Genomic DNA, 27,857 nt, shown 5'->3' on the forward strand with positions numbered 1-27,857 from the left:
AAAAGTTAAAGGTAACTTGTTAAAATTTTTCTGAAGAGTCCCATTTGTTAAAGCTATCATTTATTCTTTTCTTGGAGTTGTATCTGATTCTTGAAAATATATCTTCTTTGGTGATGGTGCTCTAAAGAAAACAAACCAAATTTTGGAAAATGGGTAAATAATTATGTTTGAAATAACACCTTTGATTCTCTTGTATCTTGTTTTTTGAATCTTTGGGGGCTATTCTTTTACATGGACTAAAGAAAGATCTTACAGCGAATTTTAGAGAAAATTCTGGCAAAAGTAATAAAAGGAGCTTTAGAAGAAAATACCCCAGTAACTGTAGTTTTCTTCTCTAATATATCTTATATGTCATCTTTAATGAAATATTTATTTTTAAATGTATATGGAGCATGATAAATTCTAATGTGAAATTAATCACCAGGAAATGAATAATTATGACATTTTGTGCTGAAAGGAAATGGTTAAATACCAAATTGTAAATAAACTGTAGTACAATATAAATGTCTGTAAATAGGAAAAAGCAAAATATATAAAGAATTTTATCATCTAAATATCCTTGTTGACTTTCTCCTTGTATCACAAAAAAAAATTGGAAGAAAATAAATTCTCCTAATAGAAATAGCTCCAGAAAGAAAGAATCTGAAATAATGTCAAAGCACAAACCACTCAAAGCTGTAAAAAGTCTCAGATTTGAATATATTAAAAATGATGGCATATGTCTTCATATTTTGAAGTGAAGAACACTAAAGTATTGCTATATATGAACATCTTTCACTGAGAAACAAATTAGATATAAAACAAACCATTTTTCCTCTATTTCAAGAATTTCTTTATATATCAAAAGAAGATGAAATGTTGATTTTTGTCCAATGCCACAGAAAATTCAAACAACCTGATTCAAAGAATCAGACCCAAAGGACTCATTCAAGAAAGATAAATAAGGGTTTGCTTAAGAATTCTTTTAGAATATCCAATATATTCACCTGCAAGAGTCAAACTCCTTATCCCAAAAAAAGCTTCAAGATGCTTCATCAGCAAAGTAAATTGTCATTGCCTATCTGTGTTCTCTCCACAGTCTGGGAAGCATGAATAACTCACAGATATCTACTGTGACACAGTTTGCCTTGCTGGGCTTTCCTGGTCCCTGGAAAATTCGGATCATCTTTTTCTCAATGATTTTGTTGGTCTACATCTTGACTCTGACTGGGAATATGGCCATCATCTGTGCAGTGAGGTGGGACCATCGACTCCATACCCCTATGTACATGCTCCTAGCCAACTTCTCCTTCCTAGAGATCTGGTATGTGACCTGCACAGTCCCCAAAATGCTGGTAAATTTTTTTTCCAAAACTAAGACCATATCCTTCTCTGGATGCTTCACTCAGTTCTACTTCTTCTTTTCCCTGGGCACAACTGAATGCTTCTTCCTCTGTGTCATGGCTTATGATCGGTACCTGGCCATCTGCCACCCACTGCACTATCCCTCCATTATGACTGACCAGCTCTGCGGCATCTTGGTGTCTCTTTGTTGGCTCATTGGTTTCCTTGGACATTCAATTTCCATTTTCTTCATTTCTCAACTACCTTTCTGTGGTCCCAACATCATTGATCATTTTCTGTGTGATGTGGACCCACTGATGGCATTGTCCTGTGCCCCTACTCACACCATAGGGCATGTGTTCCATTCTCTGAGTTCTCTTTTCATTATCCTCACCATGGTGTATATCCTTGGGTCCTATACCTTGGTGCTCAGAACTGTGCTTCAGGTTCCTTCTTCAGCTGGATGGCAAAAGGCCTTCTCTACCTGTGGATCACACTTGGTTGTGGTGTCTCTGTTCTATGGAACCATAATGGTGATGTATGTGAGTCCCACACCTGGCAACTCAGTTGCTATGCATAAGATCATCACACTGATATATTCAGTAGTAACACCTGTCTTAAACCCCCTCATCTACAGCCTACGCAACAAGGACATGAAATACGCCCTCCATCATGTCTTCTGTGGAAGAGAATTATCCAGAGCTCATGAATAGGGTTTTTTATAACCCAACGACTCTTTATGCGATTGGAAGAATAATCCTCTTCTTTTAACACAAACTGACTTGATTTTATTCATGGTCATCACAATCCTTTTGTACAAGCAAAACTCTTTATGTATCTGATCATATTTTGATGAGCTTCTGATTTCAGAAATGTGTTCCATGGGAGGTTGGCCCCAACATATGGTAAAAATAACACTTAAAAATCTTAATATCTATTTCCAGAAAGGTTTTTACTTTGGTGTGCAGTCTCCATCCACACAATTTTATTAAGACATATGAATCCAATTGATGGTTTGCTTACATAGTTGTCTATCACTTCTTTTAAAAAACACAATATTCCTGTTGACCTGGATTTTTGGTAACACATCATTATATAAACTAAGATACACTTAGAGATTGTAAATTCAGTTTCACAATTCTTAGTTCATCATCCTCATCAACAGTGTACAAGGCGAGGCTGGAAGTTAGATTTAGAAAGAGTCGTTAGTGTGAAATCCAGCTAAGTGAAGTGAGGGTCACATCAAAAGAGCCACTTAGAAGGCTTGACCTTGTCCCCTGAAATTTGAGGGGCATCTTGACTGTCCTTGATTTGAACCTGGAAAAAATGTAAAGACTGTGAAAGCGATGACTCAGAGAGAGTAAAAGGAGATGGGCTGTAGCAAGAACAAACTAAACTCCCACTCATAACAGAACAAATATAGAATACCCATATTTGACCTAGTTAGACCCTATGGAAAGTAACCTTCTTGCTGTCTTAAAAGGAACCCTACCCAAAAGTGCTACTTGGAAAAGTAAGGCCATTTCAAAAGTCTATACAGAGTAGGTCACCCAAATCCAGGGTTAAAAGAAGTCATATGGAGCCAGCCAGTGAAGCATTGCCCACATCAGAGAACCTGCAGTTTAGACAGACCACCTCAGAAAATGTTTCATGAAAAAGAAAAACAACATTTAGACAATTGTTAAACCTATGAGGCAACAATAAGTCAGGAAAAAAACTTTCTGCCTTTACTTCTTTCCCACCCCAAACCTAGAGTAACTGGAATCAGCAGAGTAATGTAGAAAAAGAGAAATGAAAGTCAGAGGGAAACAAGCAGATCAAGCCTAAATCAGATCCAGTTTAGAGGAATGAGCTTTAATTTGGATTTTAAAATAAAAGTTTAGTTTTAGACTATACAATCTGCCTTCAGTCATCTATGGATTCCACATCCATGGATTCAACCAACCTCAGATTGAAAATATTTGGGTAAAAATGCATCTTTACTGAGGATGTACAGACTTTTCTTGTCATTGTTCCCTAAATATACAGTATAACAGCGATTTACATTGCATTGGAATTTTAAGTAACTTAGAGATGATTTAAAGTATATGGGAGGAGGTTACAGTGAGCTATGATTGTGCCACTGTACTCCTGCCCTGGCAACAGACCCTGTCTCTAAAAAAAAATAAAAAATAAAAAAAGTATAAGGGAGGATGTGCAATAAAGTGTTCTTGCAAATACTCTACCATTCTATATAAGGAACTTGAGTGTGGATTATGGTATCCACAGGAGGTCCTGGAACCAATCCCTCATGTATACTGAGAAACAAATGTGCTAGACTCTCTAATGCCTGGATAAGAGGTCATATGTTAAAACTAAAAGTAGTTATGAAAGCTATCATACCGCCCAAGACAGTATCCATAGGTGGAAATAAATCAGACATCAGAAAGTGTTTACGATAGACGTGGTGGGGGAAAATTAAGTTCCTTTATGTTTATGTCCTACCAAGTACAAATCATTCAATAAAATAGTTGTAGCTACAAAGGCTTAAATGTTGTGGTAGCCTAAGAGAGGAAGAAAGTTTCTACCTGAAAGACCAAGGAACTCTCCTGGAAAGCCTCCTTGGGCAACTGGAAAACACTATGCTTCAAGGTTGGTAGAAAGGCCTAAAAAGAATGGGAAAACGAATTAGAAAATCTGCTTAGGATGGTATTAAAGATAAGCTTGAACTACCAATCACAGTTTTGCCTTAAGTCAGCCCTAATATTTCAGTGGCTCAGCTGAACTCATTAGTTGAAAAGGGGCAGAAAATACTCTGTATTACTCTCAATAACTCAAAGTATCCCTACTGCAACTTATTAGATGTCAAATATGTAGCGTCACCTGTCAAACACCTATTCTTTTGTTAATATTCAGCTCGGACATGACTTCTATCTGAAGACTATTATCACATCCCAAAGCTAGACTGCATTTCTCTTCTTGATATATCTAGAATATACAAGCTCATATTCCAATTATTGTACCTAAAGACTATGAGCTCTGTTTTGTGTCAGGGTCTCTTCCCCTAAGCAATTAGGCTTTTGAAGATAAGAACAATGTCTTATCTTTTTATCCCCAGCAACTAGCATAAACCCGATTCATAGTAAGAGTAAGCATGCAGGGAAAGAAACAGCTTGTGAAATTGGATAATGAGCTAGTTCTTTAATCAATTCTCTTTAGAATTAAACATATTTTAGTCACAAAACCATTAATTGATTGGATTTTTTAATATTTATAGAACTTGTCTGTTTTCAAACTTATATTTTGATATTTATTTCTTTTATAAAATAATACAAGCTTCTCATACAATTTTCAAACAATAAAGATGAGTATAAAGTTGTGGGGTTTTTTTACTTTAAGTTCTAGGGTACATGTGCACAACGTGCAGGTTTGTCACATAGGTATACATGTGCCATGTTGGTTTGCTGCACCCATCAACTCGTCATTTATTAGGTATTTCTTCTAATGCTATCCCTCCCCCTGACCCTGACCCCATGACAGACCCCAGTATGTGATGTTCCCCTTTATCCAAGCTCATTGTTCAATTCCCCCCTATGAGTGAGAACATGTGGTGTTTGGTTTTCTGTCCTTGTGATACTTTGTTGAAATTGATGGTTTCCAGCTTCATCTATGTCCCTGCAAAGGACATGAACTCATCCTTCTTTATGGCTGCATAGTACTCCATGGTGTATATGTGCCACATTTTCTTAATCCAGTCTATCATTGATGGTCGTTTGGGTTGGTTCCAAGTCTTTGCTATTGTGAATAGTGCTGCAATAAACATACATGTGCATGTGTCTTTATAGTAGCATGATTTATAATCCTTTGGGTATATCCTCAGTAATGGGATGGCTGGGTCAAATGATATTTCTAGTTCTAGATCCTTGAGGAATCGTCACACTGTCTTCCACAATGGTTGAACTAGTTTGCACTCCCACCAACAGTGTAAAAGCGTTCCTATTTCTCCACATCCTCTCCAGCATCTGTTGTTTCCCGACTTGTTGATGATCAGCATTCTAACTGGTGTGAGATGGTATCTCGTTGTGGTTTTGATTTGCATTTTTCTGATGACCAGTGATGGTGAGCATTTTTTCGTGTGTCTGTTGGCTGCATAAATTTCTTCTTTCAAGAAGTGTCTGTTCATATCCTTTACCCACTTTCTGATGGGGTTGTTTGTTTTTTTCTTGTAAATTTGTTTAAGTTCTTTGTAGATTCTGGATATTAGTCCTTTATCAGATGGGTATATTGCAAAAATTCTCTCCCATTCTGTAGGTTGCCTATTCACTCTGATGGTAGTTTCTTTTGCTGTGCAGAAGCTCTTTAGTTTACTTAGATCTCATTTGTCTATTTTGGCTTTTGTTGCCATTGTTTTTGGTGTTTTAGACATGAAGTCCTTGCCCATGCCTATGTCCTGAATGGTATTAACTAGGTTTTCTTCTAGGGTTTTTATGGTTTTAGGTCTAACATTTAAGTCTCTAATCCATCTTGAATTAATTTTCGTATAAGGAGTGAGGAAAGGATCCAGTTTCAGCTTTCTACTTATGGCTAGCCAGTTTCCCCAGCACCATTTATTAAATAGGGAATCCTTTCCCCATTTCTTGTTTTTGTCAGGTTTGTCAAAGATCAGATGGTTGTAGATGTGTGGTGTTATTTCTGAGGCCTCTGTTCTGTTCCATTAGTCTATATCTCTGTTTTGGTACCAGTACCATGCTGTTTTGGTTACTGTAGCCTTGTAGTATAGTTTGAAGTCAGATAGGGTGATGTCTCCAGCTTTGTTCTTTTTGCTTGGGATTGTCTTGGCAATGTGGGCTCTTTTTTGGTTCCATATAAACTTTAAAGTAGTTTTTTTCCAATTCTGTGAAGAAAGTCATTGGTAGCTTGATAGTGATGGCATTGCATCTATAAATTACCTTGGGCAGTATGGCCATCTTCACGATATTGATTCTTCCTATCCATGAGCATGGAATGTTCTTCCATTTGTTTGTGTTCTCTTTTACTTCATTGAGCAGTGGTTTTTAGCTCTCCTTGAAGTGGTCCTTCACATCCCTTGTAAGTTGGATTCCTAGGTATTTTATTCTCTTTGTAGCAATTGTGAATGGGAGTTCACTCATGATTTGGCTCTCTGTTTGTCTGTTATTGGTGTATAGGAATGCTTGTCATTTTTGCACATTGATTTTGTTTCCTGAGACTTTGCCAAAGTTGTTTATCAGCTTAAGGAGATTTTGAGCTGAGATGACGGGGTTTTCTAAATATACAATCATGTCATCTGCAAACAGGGACAATTTGACTTCCTCTTTTCCTAACTGAATACCCTTTATTTCTTTCTCTTGCCTGATTGCCCTGGCCAGAACTTCCAATACTATGTTGAATAGGATTGATGAGAGAGGGCATCCCTGTCTTGTGCCAATTTTCAAAGGGAATGCTTCCAATTTTTGCCCATTCAGTATGATATTGGCTGTGGGCTTGTCATAAATAGGTCTTATTATTTTTGGATATGTTACATCAATACCTAGTTTATTGAGAGTTTTTAGCATGAAGGGGAGTTGAATTTTGTTGAAGGCTGTCTCTGCATCTATTGAGATAATCGTGTGGTTTTTGTCATTGGTTCTGTTTATATGATGGATTATGTTTATTGACTTGTGTATGGTGAACCAGCCTTGCATCCCAAGGATGAAGCCGACTTGATCATGGTGGATAAGTTTTTTGATGTGCTTCTGGATTTGATTTACCAGTATTTTATTGAGGATTTTCACATTGATGTTCATCAGGGATATTGGTCTAAAATTCTTTTTTTGATGTGTCTCTGCCAGGTTTTGGTATCAGGATGATGCTGGCCTCATAAAATGAGTTAGGGAGGATTCCCTCTTTTTCTATTGATTGGAATAGTTTCAGAAGGAATGGTACCAGCTCCTCTTTGTACCTCTGGTAGAATTCAGCTGTGAATCCGTCTGGTCCTGGACTTTCTTTGGTTGGTAGGCTATTAATTATTGCCTCAATTTCAGAGCCTGATGTTGGTCTATTCAGAGATTCGACTTCTTCCTGGTTTCGTCTTTGGAGGGTGTATGTGTCCAGGAATTTATCCATTTCTTCTGGATTTTCTAGTTTATTTGCATAGAGGTATTTATAGTATTCTCTGATGGTAGTTTGTAATTCTGTGGGATAAGTAGTGTTATCCCTTTTACCTTTTTTATTGCATCTATTTGATTCTTCTCTCTTTTCTTCTTTATTAGTCTTGCTAGCGATCTATCAATTCTGTTGATCTTTTCAAAAACCAGCTCCTGGATTCATTGATTTTTTGAAGGGTTTTTTGTGTCTCTCTCTCCTTCAGTTCTGCTCTGATCTTAGTTATTTCTTCCCTTCTACTAGCTTTTGAATTTGCTTGCTCTTGCTCCTCTAGTTCTTTTAATTGTGATGTCAGGGTGTTGATTTTAGATCTTTCCTGCTTTCTCTTGTGGGCATTTAGTGCTACAAATTTCCCTCTATACACTGCCTTAAATGTGTCCCAGAGGTTCTGGTACATTGTGTCTTTGTTCAAGAGCTCCTGAAGGAAACACTAAACATGGTAAGGAACAACTGGTACCAGCCACCGTAGAAACATGCTAAATTGTGAAGATCATCAATGCTAGGAATAAACTACATCAACTGACAGGCAAAATAACCAATGACAGGATCAAATTCACACATAACAATATTAACCTTAAATGTAAATGGGCTAAATGCCCCAATTAAAAGACACAGACTGGAAAATTGGATAAAGAGTCAAGACCCATCAGTGTGCTGTATTCAGGAGACCCCCATCTCACGTGCAGAGACACACACAGGCTCAAAATAAAGGGATGGAGGAAGATCTGCCAAGCAAATGGAAAACAAAAAAAAGCAGGCATTGCAATCCTAGTCTCTGATAAAACAGACTTTAAACCAACAAAGATCAAAAGAGACAAAGAAGGCCATTACATAATTGTAAAGGGATCAGTTCAACAAGAAGAGCTAACTATCCTAAATATATATACACCCAATACAGGAGCACCCAGGTTCATAAAGCAAGTCCTTAGAGACATACAAAGAGACTTAGACTCCCACACAATAATAATGGAAGACTTTAACACCCCACTGTCAATATTAGACAGATCAACAAGACAGAACGTTAACAAAGATATCCAGGACTTGAACTCAGCTCTGCACCAGGCGGACCTAATAGACATCTACAGAACTCTCCACACCAAATCAACAGAATATACATTCTTCTCAGCACCACATTGCACTTATTCCAAAATTGACCATATAGTTGGAAGTAAAGCACTCCTCGGCAAATGTAAAAGAACAGAAATTACAACAAACTGTCTCTCAGACCACACTGCAATCAAATTAGAACTCAGGATTAAGAAACTCACTCAAAATTGCACAACTACATGGAAAATGAACAACCTGCTCCTGAATGACTACTGGGAAATAACAAAATGAAGGCAGAAATAAGATGTTCTTTGAAACCAATGAGAACAAAGACACAACGTATAAAGTTAAAGGTAAAAGTGTCCACCCTCTCTCTTTTCATAATCCCACTTCCTGCAGATAACAGTTTACTACTAATCTAAATTTCTATGCATAGACAAGCATGCAAATGCACACATACGTAATTGTTTTCTTTTTCTTTAACAGATTATAATATAGAAAGTATTCCATGGCTGCATTTTTCTTCTCTTAAAATGTTGCAACCTTTTATAAGGTCAAATAGATATGCATAGTTGAATATTGCCCTGATGTATGAATAAACTGTAACTTATTTAATTATTCCCCTATTACTAGACACACATTTTAGAGTGGTTTTTTTTAACGTAAGTTCAAGGTATTTTTTAAAAAGTTCTATGAAGGGTCTTGTTAAAGACACACTAAATTTATAATAAATCCTTTTTAAAAATTATGTAATATACCATGCATACAGAAGTCCATATAATATATACGTGCAAGTTTAAAGAATATAAAATTTAGAAATGCCTATGCCCTTCTTTACCCAAGTTAAAAAAAAAAAAAGGAATATTACCAGCACTTTAGGCACCCCCTTTGAATAGCTCCCCAACTATATCCATCTTGCTATGTACCAAAGTATTTGTCTCAATTATCTCGTGCTTTTCTTTATCTTTGCCACTTATATATGTATATAACTGAAAATAGTACAGTAGGAAATTCCAAAGACCCATTCCTCTACAGAAACATGGAGAAAAATGTCAAAAACTGTCCAAATCCGCTTTATCAGAACTCTAGAAAATAGTCAAAGATGTACAGAAATCAAGTGAATCCTTCATCAAGTAAAAGGTGACTAAAACATGATAGAACTCTGTGGCATTTTAATTTACCTCCTCCTCAGCTCAGCAGTCATCTTGAAGATGGCAGTCCATGTTCCCAGTATGGGTTCCTTGTTCTCAGAAGTTGTTTGTCTCTTTTGACTTGTCTAGGAGCTCCCTGAAAATTACTACAGAGGGCTTGCCTTTATTTCACCTAAGTTGGAACTCTCTCATGGCAAAGAAAGAGCTAAAAGGAGAGCATTCCTCAAAAACATTAAAAGGCAAATAAACTACCCACTGCTTCCTGGAAGCAAAGATATCAATTGATATAAACAATAGATTCACTTAAAAGCCTAAAAGAAAACCTGGGGAGTGAGTTATTTTGAGAAATAAGGACTGTGAAGAGCTTTCACATTATCTCTGGGAATCTCACCAAATAGAAAATATCAGGAAGAAAATAAAAATTATAGTACAGGTAGTGGTTCATGCCTATAATCCTAACACTTTGGGAGGCCAAGGTAGGAGGACTGCTTGAGCCCAGGAATTTGAGATCAACCTGGGAAACATGGTGAGACCTTGTCTCTGCAAATTAAAAAATTGGCCAAGTATGGTGGCATATGACTGTGGTCCTAGCTACTCACTGGGAGGCTGAGGTGGGAGATTCACTTGAGCCTGGAAGATTGAGGTTTCAGTGAGCTGTGACTGTGCCACTGCACTCCAGCCTGGGCAACAGAGCAAGACCTCTACTCAAAAAAAAAAATTATAAGAAGACATCAAATAGAAATTATGGAGCAAAACAATACAATAACTGAAGTGAAAAATTTATTAGGGGGTTCTACAGTAGATTTGAGCAGGGAGAAATAACAATCAGTGAACTTGAATATAAGTTATTTGAGATTATCTAGTCTGATGAACAGAAAGAAAAACATATTTAGTAAAACTAAGGAAACCTGTGGAACACTATCAGTTGTACCCTGTACACATAATAGGAATCCTAGAAGAAGGGGAGAGAGAAAAGAGACAGAAAGAATATTTGAAGAAATAATGGTCAAAAATGTCCCTAAGTTGGCCAGGTGCAGTGGCTCATGCCTGTAATCCCAACACTTTGGGAAGCTGAGGTGGGCAGATCACTTTAGGCCAGGAGTTTGAGACCAGCCTGGTCAAAACTGTGAAACTTTGTCTCTACTAAAAGTACAAAAAATATTAGCCAGACATGGTGGCACACATGCCTGTAGTCCCAGCTACTTGGGAGGCTGAGGCATGAGAATCATTTGAACCTGGGAGGTGGAGGTTGCAGTAAACTGAGATTGCAACACTGTACTCCAGCCTGGGTGATGGAGGGAGACACTGTCTCAAAAACAACTACAACAACAACAAAACCTTAAAACTTCCCAAGGTTGGCTGGGTGCAGTGGCTCAGGCCTGTAATCCCAGCACTTTGAGAGGCCGAGGTGGGTGGATCATGAGGTCAAGAGATCAACACCATCCTGGCCAACTTAGTGAAACCCAGTCTCTACTAAAAATACAAAAATTAGTCAGGTGTGGTGGCGCATGCCTGTAGTCCCAGCGACTTGGGAGGCTGAGACAAAAGAATCACTTGAACCCTGGAGGTGGAGGTTGCAGTGAGCCATGATTGTGCCACTGCACTCCAGTCTGGCAACAGAGCAAGACCCTGGCAAAACAAAACAAAACAAAATAGAACAAAACAAAACAAAAAAAAAAAACTTCCTGAGGTTGATGAAAGACATGAAACTATATATCCAAGAAGCTCAATAAGCATCACATAAATAAGCTTAAGAGATTTAGAAAGTAGCAAAAGAGAAGTGACTATCAACAAGGGATTCTAGATAAGATTAACAGCCAATTTCTCATCAGAAACCATGGAGACCAGAAGGCAGTGGAATGACATATTAGAGTGCTAAAAGAAAACAAAAATGTCAACCAAGAATTCTAGCAAGCCAGAAATGACACTAGGGACATTAATACTGTTCTTACATATAAATGGGATTATAAGAGAATACTATGAGCAATTATATGTCAACAAATTAGATAACCTAAAATAAGATGCATAAGGGCACCACCATATTACTTCACTGGCATATTCTACCAAATATTTAAAAAGAACTAACATCAGTTTTTCTCAAACTCTTCCAAAAACAAAAACAAAAAAAGGAACACATTCTAACTCATTTTATAAAAGAGCATTATAAACCAAAGCCATAACAAGAAAAGGAAACTGCAAATCCATATCTCCAGTAAATATAGGTGCAAAATTCCTCAACAAAATACTACGAAGTCAAACCCAGCAGTATATTTAAAGAATGAAATACCATGACTAATTAAGATTTATCCTAAAAATGAAAGGGTAGCTCAATATAAGAAAATAATTCATCAATATACCACATTAATTACACTAAGTCAATAATCAGAAGAGGAAATTAAGAAGCCAAATTCATGGCTGCACACAGTGGCTCACACCTGTAATCCCAGCACTTTGGTAAACTTAAGCAGGTGGGTCACTTGAGGTCAGGAGTTCAAGACCAGCCTGGCCAACATAGTGAAACCCTGTCTCTACTTAAAAAAAAAAAAAAAAAAAAAAAAACTTAGCTGGGTGTGGTGGCAAGAACCCATAGTCCCAGCTACTCAGGAGGCTGAGGCAGGAGAATTACTTGAACCCAGGAGGCGGATGTTGCAGTGAGCCATGATCATGCCACTACAATCCAGCCTGGGTAAAAGAGTGAGATTCCATCTAAAAAAAATAAAAGCCAAATGCATTTCTAATAGCATCAAAAATAGCTAAATGCTTAGGAATTAATTTAATTAAAATGGTATCAGACTTATACATTAAAAACTACAAAACATTGTGAAATAGATTTAAGACAAGTAAATGCATAAACATCTCATTGATTGGAATGCATAACATCATTAAGATGGCAATACTTCTCAAAGTTATTTACAAATTCCATACAATCTATATCAAAATTCCAATGGGCTTTTTCACAGAAATGCAAAAGTCAATACTAAAACTTACAGGGAATCTCAAAAGACCCAAAATAGCCAAAACAATCTGGAAAAAGAACAGAGTGAAAGGACTCATACTTTCTGATTTCAAGACTTACTACAAAGCTATAGGAATCAAGGCAGTGTGGTATTGGCATAAAATAGACATATAGATCAACAGAATATAATTGGAAGTTTAGAAATAAACCTGTATATCTGTGGTCAATTAACTTTTAACAAGGGTGCCAAGATCATTCAATGAAGAAAGAATAGTCTCTTTAACAAATGGTGCTGGGACAACTGGATATCATGTGCAAAATAATGAAATTGGACTCTTATTTCATCCCATATAAAAAATAACTCAACATTAATCAAATACCTAAATATAAGTGCTAAAGTTATAAAACTCTTAGAAGAAAACATACATTTAAACCTTTGTATACTTGAATTAGTCAATGGTTCTTTAGGTATAAGATGAAAAGTGCAAGAAATCAAATTCAAAAATAGATAAGTGAGCCAGGCTCACGCCTCTAAACCCAGCACTTTGGGATGCTGAGGCACGAGGATCACTTGAAGACAGGTGCTCAAGACCAGCCTGAGAAGCAAAGCAGGACCCTGTCTCTACAAGAAAATTTAAAAATTAGCCAAGCACATGTGCCTGTAGTCCCAGCTTCTCAGGAGACTAAGGTAGGAGGATCCCTTGAGCTCAGGAGTTCCAGGCTTCAGTGAGCTATGATGGTGCCAACTCCAGCCTGGGTGACAGAGCAAGACCCTGTCTCAATCAGTCAATCAATCAATAGACTTCATCAACATTTTAAAAATTTTGTGCATCAAAAGACACTATCAACAGAGTGAAAAGGCAACCTATGGAATGGGAAAACATACTTGCAAGTCATATATCTGATAAGTGTCTGGTGTCCAGAATATATAAAGCATTCTTACAACTCAACAACAAAAAGATAACCCAATTTTAAAATAGGCAAAGGACTTATGTAGACATTTGTCCACAGAAGCCATACAGATGGTCAAAAAGTACATAGATGCTCAATAACATTAGTTATTAGGGAAATGCAAATCAAAACCACAATGAGGTACCACTTCATATCCACTAGAATAGTTATAATTTTTCTAAAAAGCTGAAAATAACAAGTGTCAATGAGAATATGAAAAATTAGAACTCTCATGTATTATTGGAGGGAATGTAAAATGATGCAGCCACTTTAAAAAATAGTTTGTCAGTTTCTAAATAAGTTAAAAATAGAATTACCCTAAGACTCAGCAATTCCACTCCTAAATATATACCCCACATAATTAAAAACAGATGTTCGAATAAAAACCCATACATGAATGTTCATAGCAGTACTATTCACAATAGCCAAAAGAACACAAACATCCATCAACTGATGGACGTATTGTAAAATGTGATATATCCAAATGATGTAATATTATTCAGTCACAGAAAAGGAATTAAGTATTGATACACAATACAACACAGATAAACTTCAAAAGCATTATGCTGGAGAGATCATGGCGGACAGGAAGCAGGACTAGATTGCAGCTCCCACTCGGACAGACAGAGCAGCGTATGGAGGCTCTAATCATGAACTTTTGCTTCAGAACAACTGCAGGAATAAATCAGGAAAGCTAAGAGAATCCCCAGACACTCTGAAAGAAGTGGATTGCTCCTGCAGGGTCCAGGAGACACCCCAAACATTGTGAGTGCCCAAGCTGTGGAAGTGGGAAAGGGGAATTGTCCACTCCTGAAAACAAACGCTCACTGTGGAACCTGAAGGTCTAGATCATGGGAGAAGATACTGACCTTACCTGCAGCTGAGTCAATTTAGAGAGCCGAGTGAAATACAGCAGTAGAGGAAGATGCAGGAAAAGCCCTGTGTGCTTACTGGGTCCCCTAGCAAGCCATTTCTGCCTTGTTTCACAGGGGTCCTCAGAGAGGGCTGTGCATGCACTAGGGAAGGGCCACATAAGGAAACCTCCAGCTGAACTTTGTAACAATTTAAACTAATTAAGAAGTCTCCTGCCCAGAACTCAAGGGAGGGTGTGAATCCGGTGTGCAGACTCCACAGCTCTACTTGCTTTCTCAGCTGGAAGGCAGGTAGGCTGAGGTAAGCTCTCAGCCCTGCTTGCCCACTGCCTGGAAACAGACTCGGTGTTATTGGGGGAAGGAGCATGGTGGGAGTAAGGCCAGCCTTTTCAATTGCATGGGAGCTGGGTGAGGCCTGTGACTACCGGCTTTCCCCCACTTCGCTGACACCTGCATGACACAGTAGAGGCAGCCATAATCGTCCTAGGAACATAACTCCATTGACCTGGGAACCACACCACCAACCCCCACAGCAGCTGCATCCAGACCCGCCTGAGGAGAGTCTGAGCTCAGATACGCCTAGCCCTGTCCCCACCTAATGGTCTTTCCCTACCCACCCTGGTAGCTGAAGACAAAGGGCATATACTCTTGGGAGTTCTGGGGTCCCACCCACCACCTGTTCCCTCCCCGTACTACCACAGCTGATGCTCTTTGAAAGCACCACCTCCCGGCAAGAGGCCAATCAGCACAAAAATAGTGCATTAAACAGCCAAAGCTAAGGACCCTCAGCATCCATTTTACCCCCACCCCTGCCACTTCCACCAGAGCAGGTGCTGGTATCTATGGCTGAGAGACCCACAGATGGTTCACATCACAGGACTCTGTGCAGACAACCCCCAGTACCAGCCCAGAGCATGCTAGACATGCTAGGTGGCTAGATCTAGAAGAGAGATAACAATCACTACAGCTCACATCTCAGGAAGTCACATCCCTAGGAAAAGAAGGAGAGTACTACGTCAAGGAAACATCCATGGGACAAAAGAATCTGAACAACAGCCTGGAGCCCTAGACCTTTTCTTGACAGAGCCTACCCAAATGAGAGGGAACCCAGAAAGCCAACTCTGTTAATATGACTCAACAAGGTTTTTTAACACCCCCAACATATACCAGCTCACCATCAATGGATCCAAACAAGAAGAAATCCCTGATTTACCTGAAAAAGAATTCAGAAGTAGTTATTAAGCTAATCAAGGAGGCACCAAAGAAAGGTGAAGCCCAATTTAAGAAAGTCAAAAAAAAAGGATGCAAGAAATGAGGGGAGAAATTTTCAATGAAATAGATAGCATAAATAAAAAACAATCAAAACTTCAGGAAACAATGGACACACTTATATAAATGCAAAATGCACTGGAAAATCTCACCAATAGAATTGAACAAGCAGAAGAAAGGACTTCAGAGCTCAAAGACAAGGTTTCTGAATTAACCTAATGTAACAAAGACAAAGAATAAGAAAATATGGGCTGGGCATGGTGGCTTATGCCTGTAATCCCAGCACTTTGGGAGGCCAAGGCGGGTGAATTACCTGAGATCAGAAATTCAAGACCAGCCTGACCAACATGGAGAAACCCCATCTCTACTAAAAACACAAAATTAGCCGGGTGTGGTGTCACATGCCTGTAATTCCAGCTACTTGGGAGACTGAGGCAGGAGAATTGCTTCAACCCAGGAGGCAGAGGTGCTGGTGAGCCAAGATCATGCCATTGCACTCCAGCCGGGGCAACAAGAGTTAAACTTTGTCTCAAAAAGTAAAAAAAAAAAAAAGAAAGAAAGAAAAAAGAATATGAACAAAGCCTCCAAGAAGTCTGGAATTATGTTAAATGACCAAACCTAAGAATAATCGGCATTCCTGAAGAAGAGAAATCTAAACGTTTGGAAAATATATTTGGGGAATAATAGAGGAAAATTTCCCTGGCCATGCCAGAGACCTAGACATCCAAATATAAGAAGCTCAAAGAATGCCTGGGAAATTCATCACAAAGAGATCATCGCCTACACACATTGTCATCAGGTTATCTAAAGTTAAGATGAAGGAAAGAATCTTAAGAGCTGTGAAACAACAGCACCAGGTAACCTATAAAGGAAAAGCTATCAGATTAACAGCAGATTTATCAGCAGAAATCCTATAAGCTAGAAGGGATGGGCACCCAGTTTTGTGCTGTCTTCAGCCTCCTTAAAACAATTATCAGCCAAGAACTTTGTATCCAGCAAAAATCAACTTCTAAAATGAAGGAAAGCTGCAGTCTTTTTCAGACAAACAAATGCTGAGAGAATTTGCCACTACCACGCCAAGGCTACAAGAACTGTGAAAAGGAGTTCTAAATCTTGAAACAAATCCTGGAAACACCTCAAAACAGAAGCTATAAAACAAAACAAAACAAAAAAAAGAGGGCTAGCAAGATGGCCAAATAGGAACAGCTCCAGTCTACAGCTCCCAGCAAGATCAACACAGAAGGTGGGCAATTTCTGCATTTCCAACTGAGGTGCCCAGCTCATCTCATTGGGACTGGTTAGACAGTGGGTACAGCCCACAGAGGGCGAGCTGAAGCAGGGTGTGGTGTTGCCTCACTTGGGAAGTGCAAGGGGTCAGGGAACTCCCTCCCCTAGCCAAGGGAAGCCGTGAGGGCTGTGCAGTGAGGAACGGAGTATTCTGACCCAGATACTACATTTTGCCCATGGTTTTCACAACCCGCAGACCAGGAGATTCCCTATACCACCACAGCCCTGGGTTTCAAGCACAAAACTAGGTGCCCATTTGAGAAGACACCGAACTAGCTGCAGGAGTTTTGTTTTGTTTTGTTTTTCATACCCCAGTGACACCTGTAACACCAGCGAGTCAGAAGAACTCTTCACTCACCTGGAAAGGGGGCTGAAACCAGGGAGCCAAGTGGTCTAGCTTAGCAGATCCCAACCCCACAAAGCCCAGCAAGCTAAGATCCACTGGCTTGAAATTCTCACTGCCAGCACAGCAGTCTAAAGTTGACCTGGGATGCAAAAGAAACTATCATCAGAGTGAACAGGCAACCTATGGAATGGGAGAAAATTTTTGCAATATATCCATCTGACAAAGAGCTAAAATCCAGAATCTACAAGAAACTTAATTAATTTACAAGAAGAAAAACAAACAACCCCATCAAAAAGTGGGTGAAGGATATGAACAGACACTTGTCAAAAGAAGACATTTATGCGCCAAAAAACATATGAAAAAAAGCTCATCATTACTGGTCATAAGAGAAATGCAAATCAAAACCACAATGAGATACCATCTCGTGCCAGTTAGAATGGTGATCATTATAAAGTCAGGAAACAACAGATGCTGGAGAGGATGTGGAGAAATAGGAATGCTTTTATGCTGTTGATGGAAATGTAAATTAGTTCAACCATTGTGGAAGACAGTGTGGCAATTCCTCAAGGATCTAGAACCAGAAATACCATTTGACCCAGCGATCCCATTACTGGGTATACACCCAAAGGATTATAAATCATTCTACTATAAAGACACATGCACACATATGTTTATTGTAGCACTGTTCACAATAGCAAAGAATTGGAACCAACCCAAATGCCCATGAATGATAGACTGGATAAAGAAAATGTGGCACATATACCTCACGGAATACTATGCAGCCAAAAAAGTATTACTTTATGTCATTCCCAGGGACATGGATGAAGCTGAGAAACCATCATTCTCAGCAAACTAACACAGGAACAGAAAACCAAACACCATATGTTCCCATTCATAAGTGGGAGCTGACCAATGAGAACACATAGACACAGGGAGTTAACATCACAAACTGGGGACTGTTGAGGGTGGGGGCTAAGGGAGAGATAGCATTAGGAGAAATACATAATGTAGATGATGGGTTGATGGGTACAGCAAACCACCATGGCACGTGTATACCTATGTAACAAACCTGCACATTCTGCACATGTATCTTAGAACACAAAGTATATGGAAAGAAAACACAATTAGAAAACAACAACGACAAAAAACAAGGTATTGGCAACACATAGCATGATGAATGGAATAGCGTCTCACGTCTCAATATTAACGTTAATGTCAATGATGTAAATGCTCCACTTAAAAGACACACAACTGCAGAATGGATAAGAATTCATCAACCAACTGTTTGCTGCTTCCAAGTGACTAACCTAAACTGAAGCTAAAGAGGTAGAAAAAGACATTCCATGCAAATGGACACAAAAAGCAAGCAGGGGTAGCTATTCTTGTATCAGACAAAACAAACTTTAAAGCAACAGCAGTTAAACAAGACAAAGAGAGACATTATATAATGATAAAAGGCCTTGTCTAACAGGAAAATATCACAATCCTAAATATATATGCACCTAACACTGGGGTTCACAAATTTATGAGACATTTACTAACAGACCTAAGAAATGAGATAGACAGCAACACAATAATAGTAGGGGACATCAATACTCCACTGACAGCACTAGACAGGTCACCAAGACAGAAAGTCAACAAAGAAACAAGAGATTTAAACTATTCTCTGGAACAAATGGACCTAACAGTTATTAACAGAACATTCTACCCAACAACTGTAGAATATACATTCTATTCATCAGTGCATCAAACTTTTTCCAAGATAGACCATATGATAGGTCACAGAACAAGCCTCAGTAAATTTAAGAAAATTGAAATTATATCAAGCACTCTCTAAGACCACAGTGAAATAAAACTGGCAACCAACACCAAAAGGAACCTTCAAAACCATACAAATAATGGAAATTAAATAAGCTGCTCCTGAATGATCACTGGGTCAAAATGAAATCAAGATGGAAATTTTAAAATTCTTAGAACTGAACAACAATAGTGATACAATCTATCAAAACATCTTGGATAGAGCAAAGGTGGTGCTAAGAGGAAAACTCATAGCCCTAAATGCCTACATCAAAAAGTCTGAAAGAACACAGACAATCTAAGGTCACACCGGAAATAACCAATATCAGAGCAGAACTAAATGAATTTGAAACAGAAAAAAAAAATAGAAAAGATAAATGAAACAAAAAGCCGGTTCTTTGAAAAGGTAAATAAAATTTGATACACCATTAGCAAGATTAATCAAGGAAAGAAGAGAGAAAATCTAAATAAGGTTGATTAGAAATGAAACGGGAGATATTACAACTGATGTCACAGAAATACAAAAGACCATTTAAGGCTACTACAAACACTTTTATGTGCATAAACTAGAAAAGCTAGGGGAGATGGTAAATTTCTGGAAAGATACAACCCTCCCAGCTTAGAAAGAATTAGAATACCTTGAATTCTAGAATACCTAGAATCAGGAAGAATTAGATACCTTGAACAGACCAATAACAATCGGCAAGGTTTAAACAGTAACAAAAAATTACAAACAAAAGAAAGTCCAGGATAAGAGGGACTCACAGCTGAGTTCTACCAGACATTCAAAGAACAGGTACCAATCCTATTGATACCATTCCACAAGATAAAGAGGGAATCCTCCCTATGTCATTCTATGAAGACAGTATCACCCTAATACCAAAACCAGGAAAGAAAATAACAAAAAAAAAAAAAAAAAAGCAAATTACAGACCAACATCCCTGATAAACATAGATGCAAAAATCCTTAACAAAATACTAGCTAACCAAATCCAACAACATATCAAAAAGATAATCCACCATGACAAGTGGGTTTCATACCAGGGATGCAGGGATGGTTTAACATATGCAAGTCAATAAAAGTGATACATCACATAAACAAAATTAAAAACAAAAATCACATGATCATCTCAATAGAGGCAGAAAAAGCATTCGACAAAATTCAGCATCGCTTCATAATTAAAACTCTCAGCAAAATTGGCATACAGGGGACATACTTCATTATAATAAAATCCATCTATGACAAACCCACAGCCAATATAATACTGAGTGGGGAAAAGGTGAAAGCATTCCCTCTGAGAACTGGACCAAGATAAGGATGGCCACTCTCACCACTCCTCTTCAACATAGTACTGGAAGTCTTAGCCAGAGCAATCAGACAAGAGAAAAAAATAAACGGCATCCAAATCAGTAAAGAGGAAGTCAAACTGTCACTGTTTGCTGATAATATGATTGTTTACCTAGAAAACACTAAAGACTCCTCCATAAGGCTTCCAGAACTGATAAAAGAACTACCCTGAGGCCAGGTGTGGTGGCTCATTTCTGTAATCCCAACACTTTGGTAGGCTGAGGTGGGAGGATCACTTGAGCCCAAGAGTTTGAGATCAGCCTTGGCAACATACTGAGAGTCTGTCTCTACAAAAAATGAAAAATATTAGCCAGGCATGGTGTCACACACCTGCAGTCTCAGTTACTTGAGAGGCTGAAGTGGGAAGATCTATTGAGGCTAGGAAGTCGAGACTGCAGTGAGCCAAGTATTGTACCATTTCAGCCTGGGCAACAGAGCAAGACCCTCTCACAAACCAAAAAAGTACCTGAGGCTGGGTAATTTATAAAGAAAACTTTTGTTTGACTCATGATTAAGCAGGCTATACAAGCATGGCACCAGCATCTATTCAGCTTCTTCTGAGGAAGCTTTTACAGCAAAAGTGAAAGTACAGCAGGTGTGTCACATGGTGGTGACAGAGAGAACAAGAGAGGAGGTGCCAGGTTCCTTTAAATCACCAGCTCTTCCATGAACTAATAGAGTGAGAACTCACTCATTACTGCAGGGAGGACACCAAGTCATTCATGAGGGATCCACCCTGATGATCCAAACAACTCCCACTACGCCCCACCTTAAACATATTGCAGCATATGATTTGGAGGGGACAAAACTCCAAACCATAGCACTAAATATAGAAAATACTGATGCAGGAGCTCGATCCAAAGATTTTTATTTAATTTGTCTGCCATAATATCTGGATATCAGGAGGTTTTTTTCTTTTTTACTGTGTGACTCTAGCCAAAGAAAGTGTTAAACAGCCCCCCAGGTGTTTCTAATGACTGGCCTACACCATTGCTATTCACGTGTCCTGTGAACCAGCAAGGTCAGCATTACCTAAGTGCTTGTTAGAAAATCACTCTCTCAGGTCCCAACCTGCTGAATCAGACGCTGCAATTTAACAAGATGTCCAGGTGATTCATATGCACATTAAAATTTGAGAACTCCTAGAACAGACTTTCACTGAATCTCAATTTCACTTACAAGCTGCCCCAGTAGCCGTCAATGAAGATATTCTCCTTGCTCATCATTGTCAACTTTCCCTAGGAGGCATCTTTGAAGAAGTAGATTAAGAGGATCCAAGGAAGAAATCCCAATTTTTCAGGAGAAAAACAAAAGGCCAATTATTTTTTTTTTAAACTGAAGCTAAATCTATTTCTAATTTGCACTAGTTTCAAATTCTCCACTGTTAGAAAGTGAAATGAGTGGAAACTGACAATTTGACTAAATTTGTCGATTAAATGACTTCTCTACATAAACAATTTTGGAATTCCTTGCACATTAATTACACATCATCAAGGTCACTCAAGGCAGCTCTTTCCCAATACCAACCATGTGGTCTTTACAGTGAAAGACTTCAAGAAAATTTAGTGAATTTAATTTTTAAGTGACCAATAGAATATAGTGTTCTGTTCCTCTATGTTAAAGCACTTCATTTAAGCTACAGAGAAAAGATGTGTTCATCAATATGTCTCAGTTTCAGAATTAGAGTCATAGGCAAAACTACCATTTATTTCACTGATTCCCACGGAGGATGATTCCTTAATGGAATGCAATCTCTTTGCAATAGAAAGCCTCCTGCAATGTGTCTGTAATTCCTGTAATTCCACCGGCTCCTCTGCTTCCCTAATGCTAGCCAATATACTAGAATTAATTATATATATATATATACAAGCTAATATACTGAATTCTAGGTGAGCCCCCAGTGCTGGAAAGAGAATGCACTCCAGGGAAACTTGGGTAAGCCACTGAGACCACATGGGGAGAAACACAGGGCTTTACAGTAATCCCTGAGAGAAAACAGATTTAACACTGATTCGCATGTTAAACCTCTCAGCAAATTCTGACAAAAGCCTCTAGGGTCTCCGGGAATGAAGGAAGGGCGATAAACCACATATAATGCCCTCAGATGGACTTTTCCTCATCAGAGCCAGTGAAGAGGAGATGCTTGATGCTGAGGTTATGCTCAGCTCTGCTATGCCCACCACTCACTCCAAGCTGAGCCAGAAAAGCCATCATTGTGGGTAAGAAACCACTGCTATGATCTACTACAGAGTCCCTTTGACTTTATAAACCTGATTAGGCACTGTTTCTCTGCAAAGACTCAAAGGAGGCAGTATAATAGTATAGTATAAAAGTTCCATATGTGAATCCAGGACATTCATTGTGTAAAAAGTCATGCCCCTCTCTGAGCCTCATTTATAAAATGAAGTTAGATTATTATACCATTTCTTCTAATTCTATGATTTTATGGTTATTAACAACCATCTTTCTGAAAACATTCTTACTTTCCAGCAGTTATCAGGTGGTATGTTCCTTCTCTCAGGATACCTAGGAAGACAATACACTAAGTGAGGGGCATTCGAAAGAAGGCTATCAAATCAAGCTATCACACTTTGGGTGGGTGGATTGGTGGGTTGATTAGTTGGTCGGTAGCTTCTTGTACTGGAAAGGAATACAGTACATGAAAGAGCTGGTCTCAGCTGGGCGCAGTGGCTCACGCCTGTAATCCCAAGACTTTGGGAGGCTGAGGCGGGTGGATCACCAGGTCAGGAGATCGAGACCATCCTGGCTAACATGGTGAAACCCCGTCTCTACTAAAAATACAAAAAATTATCCAGGTGTGGTGGCGAGTGCCTGTAGTCCCAGCTACTCGGGAGGCTGAGGTAGGAGAATGGCGTGAACCTGGGATGCAGAGCTTGCAGGGAGCCGAGACCACGCCACTGCACTCCAGCCTGGGCGACAGAGTGAGACTCCGTCAAGAAAAGGAAGGAAGGAAGGAAGGAAGGAAGGAAGGAAGGAAGGAAGGAAGGAAGGAAGGAAGGAAGGAAGGAAGGAAGGAAGGAAGGAAGGAAGGAAGGAGGGAAGGAGGGAAGGAGGGAAGGAGGGAAGGAGGGAAGGAGGGAAGGAGGGAAGGAGGGAAGGAGGGAAGGAGGGAAGGAGGGAAGGAGGGAAGGAGGGAAGGAGGGAAGGAAGGGAGGGAGGGGCTAGTCTCCCAGGATTGTAGCTGAAACAATGATATATCTCAAAAAACAGGAGAAACAGTATGTTTGTGGCATAAAATAATGAATATTCCATTCTAATTACCTAACTATTCCCAGATAGCATTTTGGAGACTTTGGAGGGTGGTGGTATACAGAACTTTGTGGAATCAGTTTGTTCCATCAATGCAAAAATTCTGAAATTGATTACTTGGGTATTTCTATTAAGCTCTCCACCATCTGATCACTCCATTACTTATCTATATTTCTCCAAGGCTTCAGGAAAAACAATGTTGCTGCTAATAAAGCACTTACAGAGAAGGGTAGTAGAAAAGATGAAATGTAGTGTGAAGCTGTCAGTGTATAATGGAGAATGTCCTAAACTGTTACTCTCATCAAGCAGGCATTCAGAACAAAGGGCAGAAGACTCAAATCTCACAATTCTGGTTCCCAATTTAAATCTGAGCCTGGACTTGTTCTCTGACCAGTGTATAGCAGAGAAAGGGATTTATTTATGCTTCATAAATAATCTGGAAATCACCTATTGAGCACCTTATTCAAGGAAGACTATAAACACATGTATTTTACATTCACTGTTGATTGCAAAGCTGAAAAACTTTAGAACTCAGATGCTCCAAATTTCCCTTTTTATGCATCCTTAAAGACTAGCAAAGAACTAGTGATGTTGAAGTTCAAATCTTTCTTCCCAAGACTACCTGATCCTTCCTTCAAATTCTGTGTTCTTTGTTGCCTTTCACATTTGTCTTTTTACATTTCTGACAAAGTTATGGCTGGTGACCCGCAATACACAAGACAAGAGATCTGAACTTAACAAGAAACTCAATATTGAAACTATATATATATTTTTTTATTTTTTTATTTTTTTATTTTTTTTGAGGTGCTGTCTTGCTCTGTCACTCAGGCTGGAGTGCAGTGATGCCATCTCGGCTCACTGCAACCTCCACCTCATGAGTTCAAGCAGTTTTTCCGCTTGGCCTCCCAAGTAGCTGGGATTACAGGCACACGCCACCACATCCAGCTAATTTTTGTATTTTTAGTAGAGATGGGGTTTTGCCATGTTGGCCAAGCTGGTCTCGAACTCCTGACCTTGGCAATCTGCTCACCTTGGCCTCTCAAATTGCTGGAATTACAGGCATAAGACATTATGCCCAGCCATAACTACCATTTTGGCTTAATCAGCAAATTTTAAGTATTAATCCAGTATAAGATTACTGTTGTTTAAACACATTTGTATATTTTATTTAATTCTTAAATACATAAACTTGTTGCTACTGAAAAGTACATATGTAGTCAAATATTTGAAAGGGTCCTTACCTTCCTTTCAGTAACCAATATTCTAATAAATAAGATTGCAGATAAAACCCCATTTGACCTCAGATTCTTTTAGAGAATCCCTTTGTTTTCGCGACCGAAAAAGCTCACTAAATAAACTAAATTTTTGTATTGAAAACATCATTTGCTTTATTTCATCTATACGGTATCTGACTACAAAAAGTAAGATAGTTCCTTTTTGTATAATATCTGTAAAAAACATAAAAATAAACACTGCAGATGTTTTTAAAATATTATCATGAAGTCGTATCTCCATGCAGCAGTCAATCTATTTTGTTTTGTTGTCAAAGATCTAACCCAATTTTACATCAGTTATCCTCAAAATGTCTTTTCTAACAAGTTGGGCTAAATAAGAGAAAATTGATGAGCTCATGCTAGAAAATCCATAATCAACATTGGAAAAACAAATCAAAAGCTGAAAAGGTCTTCTCAAGCATCCAAGGAAAAGAAAGAAAATACATTTGTCTGGTTCCGCCACTAGTGTCGAAATTCTAGCTGCATTGGATGGTATTGGATCCTAGAAAAATAACACTGAAACTTAGAACCACAATCAGTTCAAAATATGGTAGGACGTATTCCCACCTGATCTCAGATTGTCTTGGGTATTTTCCTGTATAGCTCAAGTTCTCGTCTTGATAAAGTCCTTGAGATATGTAGCAAGCAATTGGATTATACTCCAAGAGACTTGGATTACACTCATGTCTTTCTTCTTCGTAGATTTAAGACCCATGAACAGGTCAGCAACACACGTCGTGACAGAGTTTATTCTCCTGGGATTCCCTGGTTGCTGGAAGATTCAGATTTTCCTCTTCTCATTGTTTTTGGTGATTTATGTCTTGACCTTGCTGGGAAATGGAGCCATCATCTATGCAGTGAGATGCAACCCACGACTACACACCCCCATGTACTTTCTGCTGGGCAACTTTGCCTTCCTTGAGATCTGGTATGTGTCCTCCACTGTTCCTAACATGCTAGCCAACATTCTCTCCAAGACCAAGGCCATCTCATTTTCTGGGTGCTTCCTCCAGTTCTATTTCTTCTTTTCACTGGGAACAACTGAATGTCTCTTTCTGGCAGTAATGGCTTATGATCGATACCTGGCCATCTGCCACCCACTGCAGTACCCCGCCATCATGACCGGAAGGTTCTGTGGTAAGCTGGTGTCTTTCTGTTGGCTTGCTGGATTCCTTGGATACCCAATTCCCATTTTCTTCATCTCCCAACTCCCCTTCTGTGGTCCTAATATCATTGATCACTTCCTGTGTGACATGGACCCATTGATGGCTCTATCCTGTGCTCCAGCTCCCATAACTGAATGTATTTTCTATACTCAGAGCTCCCTTGTCCTCTTTTTCACTAGTGTATACATTCTTCGATCCTATATCCTGTTGCTAAGAGCTGTTTTTCAGGTCCCTTCTGCAGCTGGTCAGATAAAAGCCTTCTCTACCTGTGGTTCTCATTTAGTTGTGGTATATCTTTTCTATGGGACAGTCATGGTAATGTACGTAAGTCCTACATATGGCATCCCAACTTTATGGCAGAAGATCCTCACACTGGTATATTCAGTAATGACTCCTCTTTTTAATCCTCTGATCTATAGTCTTCGTAATAAGGACATGAAACTCGCTCTGAGAAATGTCCTGTTTGGAATGAGAGTTCATCAAAATTCGTGACCCAAAGATATGCCATATTTATAAGTTCTAACGAAGAACAAGGTCGAGATGTTGTCAGTTCTTTAGCAGTCTTTTAGTCCTCAGTCTGAGTAGTTAGAGGTTGTATATTTTACCTGGAAGTGTGCCCAGCTGAAATACGTTTTCAACACTGACTCTTTAAACCTTAATTAACTGGTCATCGACATCCACTAAAATGTTTTCAAAGCCTGTCTTTATTAGAATGATAAAATGTAATTGCTATGTGAGATGCCCTCCTGCTGTCATGCCCCATGGTTCACCATTGTATAATTTCTTACTCATAGCAACAAGACAATAAACCCAACTTTGTTCAACTGCAGGTATGTTCCTAGGAGTCTTTGTCTGATGGGAATCAATAGTAGAACAATACCAAGCAAACAGTAAGGCCTCAAACATGTTTTTTAAATATCACTATCTCAATTTTTTTACTTACAACAATAATATGTGATTGTTGTAACAAACTCAAGCAATTCAGAAGAATTTCCATCTTCACTCCCATATTCACCAATTTTCCTCTCTGCTCCTCAGAGTCAACACATCTAAATCCCTCTCTCTGGTCCTCAACACCCTTCATAATACATCCCCACTAAACCTATTTCATTTGTTTTCCATTTCTTCCCAACATGAGCCCTCAGTTCTAGTCAGGCCAGTTACTTTATTTATTCCACTCTATCATCTTTTCACCTTTTCTTAGGCTGTTCTTTCTTTCTTTTTCTTTCTTTCTTTCTTTTTTTTTTTTTTTTTTTTGAGACAAAGTCTCACTCTATTGCCAGGCTGGAGTGCAGTGGTGTGATCTCAGCTCACTGCAACCTCCGCCTCCAGGGTTCAGGTGATTCTCCTGCCTCAGCCTCCCAAGTAGCTGGGACTACAGGGGCACGCCACCACTCCCAGGTAATTTTTCTATTTTTAGTAGAGATGGGGTTTCACCATGTTGGCCAGGATAGTTTCCATCTCTTGACCTCATGATCCACCCACCTTAGCCTCCCAAAGTGCTGGGATTACAGGTGTGACCCACCACACCTTGATAATTTTTGTATTTTTAGTAGAGACTGTTTCACCAAGTTGGCCAGGGTGGTCTTGAATTCCTGACCTCAGGTGATCCACCTGCTTTGGCCTCCCAAAATGCTGGGATTAAAGGCGTGAGCCACCA

General features: G+C 39.0%; 2 protein-coding genes across 2 annotated transcripts; both read left to right on the forward strand.

Moving 5' to 3' along the window:
- The first annotated feature begins 1,088 nt into the window (after window positions 1-1,088).
- LOC703276 (olfactory receptor 11H7) lies at window positions 1,089-2,036 on the forward strand. The gene has a single exon (XM_001091573.5). It carries the CDS (start codon window positions 1,089-1,091, stop codon window positions 2,034-2,036), a length of 948 nt encoding a protein of 315 aa, XP_001091573.4.
- A 21,000-nt stretch (window positions 2,037-23,036) lies between these two features.
- LOC701481 (olfactory receptor 11H4) lies at window positions 23,037-27,448 on the forward strand. The gene is made up of 2 exons (XM_001087477.5): window positions 23,037-23,082; window positions 25,734-27,448. The coding sequence occupies exon 2, from the start codon at window positions 25,745-25,747 to the stop codon at window positions 26,687-26,689; it is 945 nt and encodes a 314-aa protein (XP_001087477.3). The 5' UTR covers window positions 23,037-23,082; window positions 25,734-25,744; the 3' UTR covers window positions 26,690-27,448.
- The last annotated feature ends 409 nt before the right edge of the window (window positions 27,449-27,857 follow it).

This window comes from Macaca mulatta, chromosome 7 (assembly GCF_049350105.2).
Source record: "Macaca mulatta isolate MMU2019108-1 chromosome 7, T2T-MMU8v2.0, whole genome shotgun sequence".
Taxonomy (NCBI): Eukaryota; Metazoa; Chordata; class Mammalia; order Primates; family Cercopithecidae; genus Macaca; species Macaca mulatta.

What these genes read in the sequence shown, in the direction of transcription:
- LOC703276 (XM_001091573.5), top strand. Translation starts at nt 1,089, where the DNA reads ATGAATAACTCACAGATATCTACTGTGACACAGTTTGCCTTGCTGGGC.
- LOC701481 (XM_001087477.5), top strand. Translation starts at nt 25,745, where the DNA reads ATGAACAGGTCAGCAACACACGTCGTGACAGAGTTTATTCTCCTGGGA.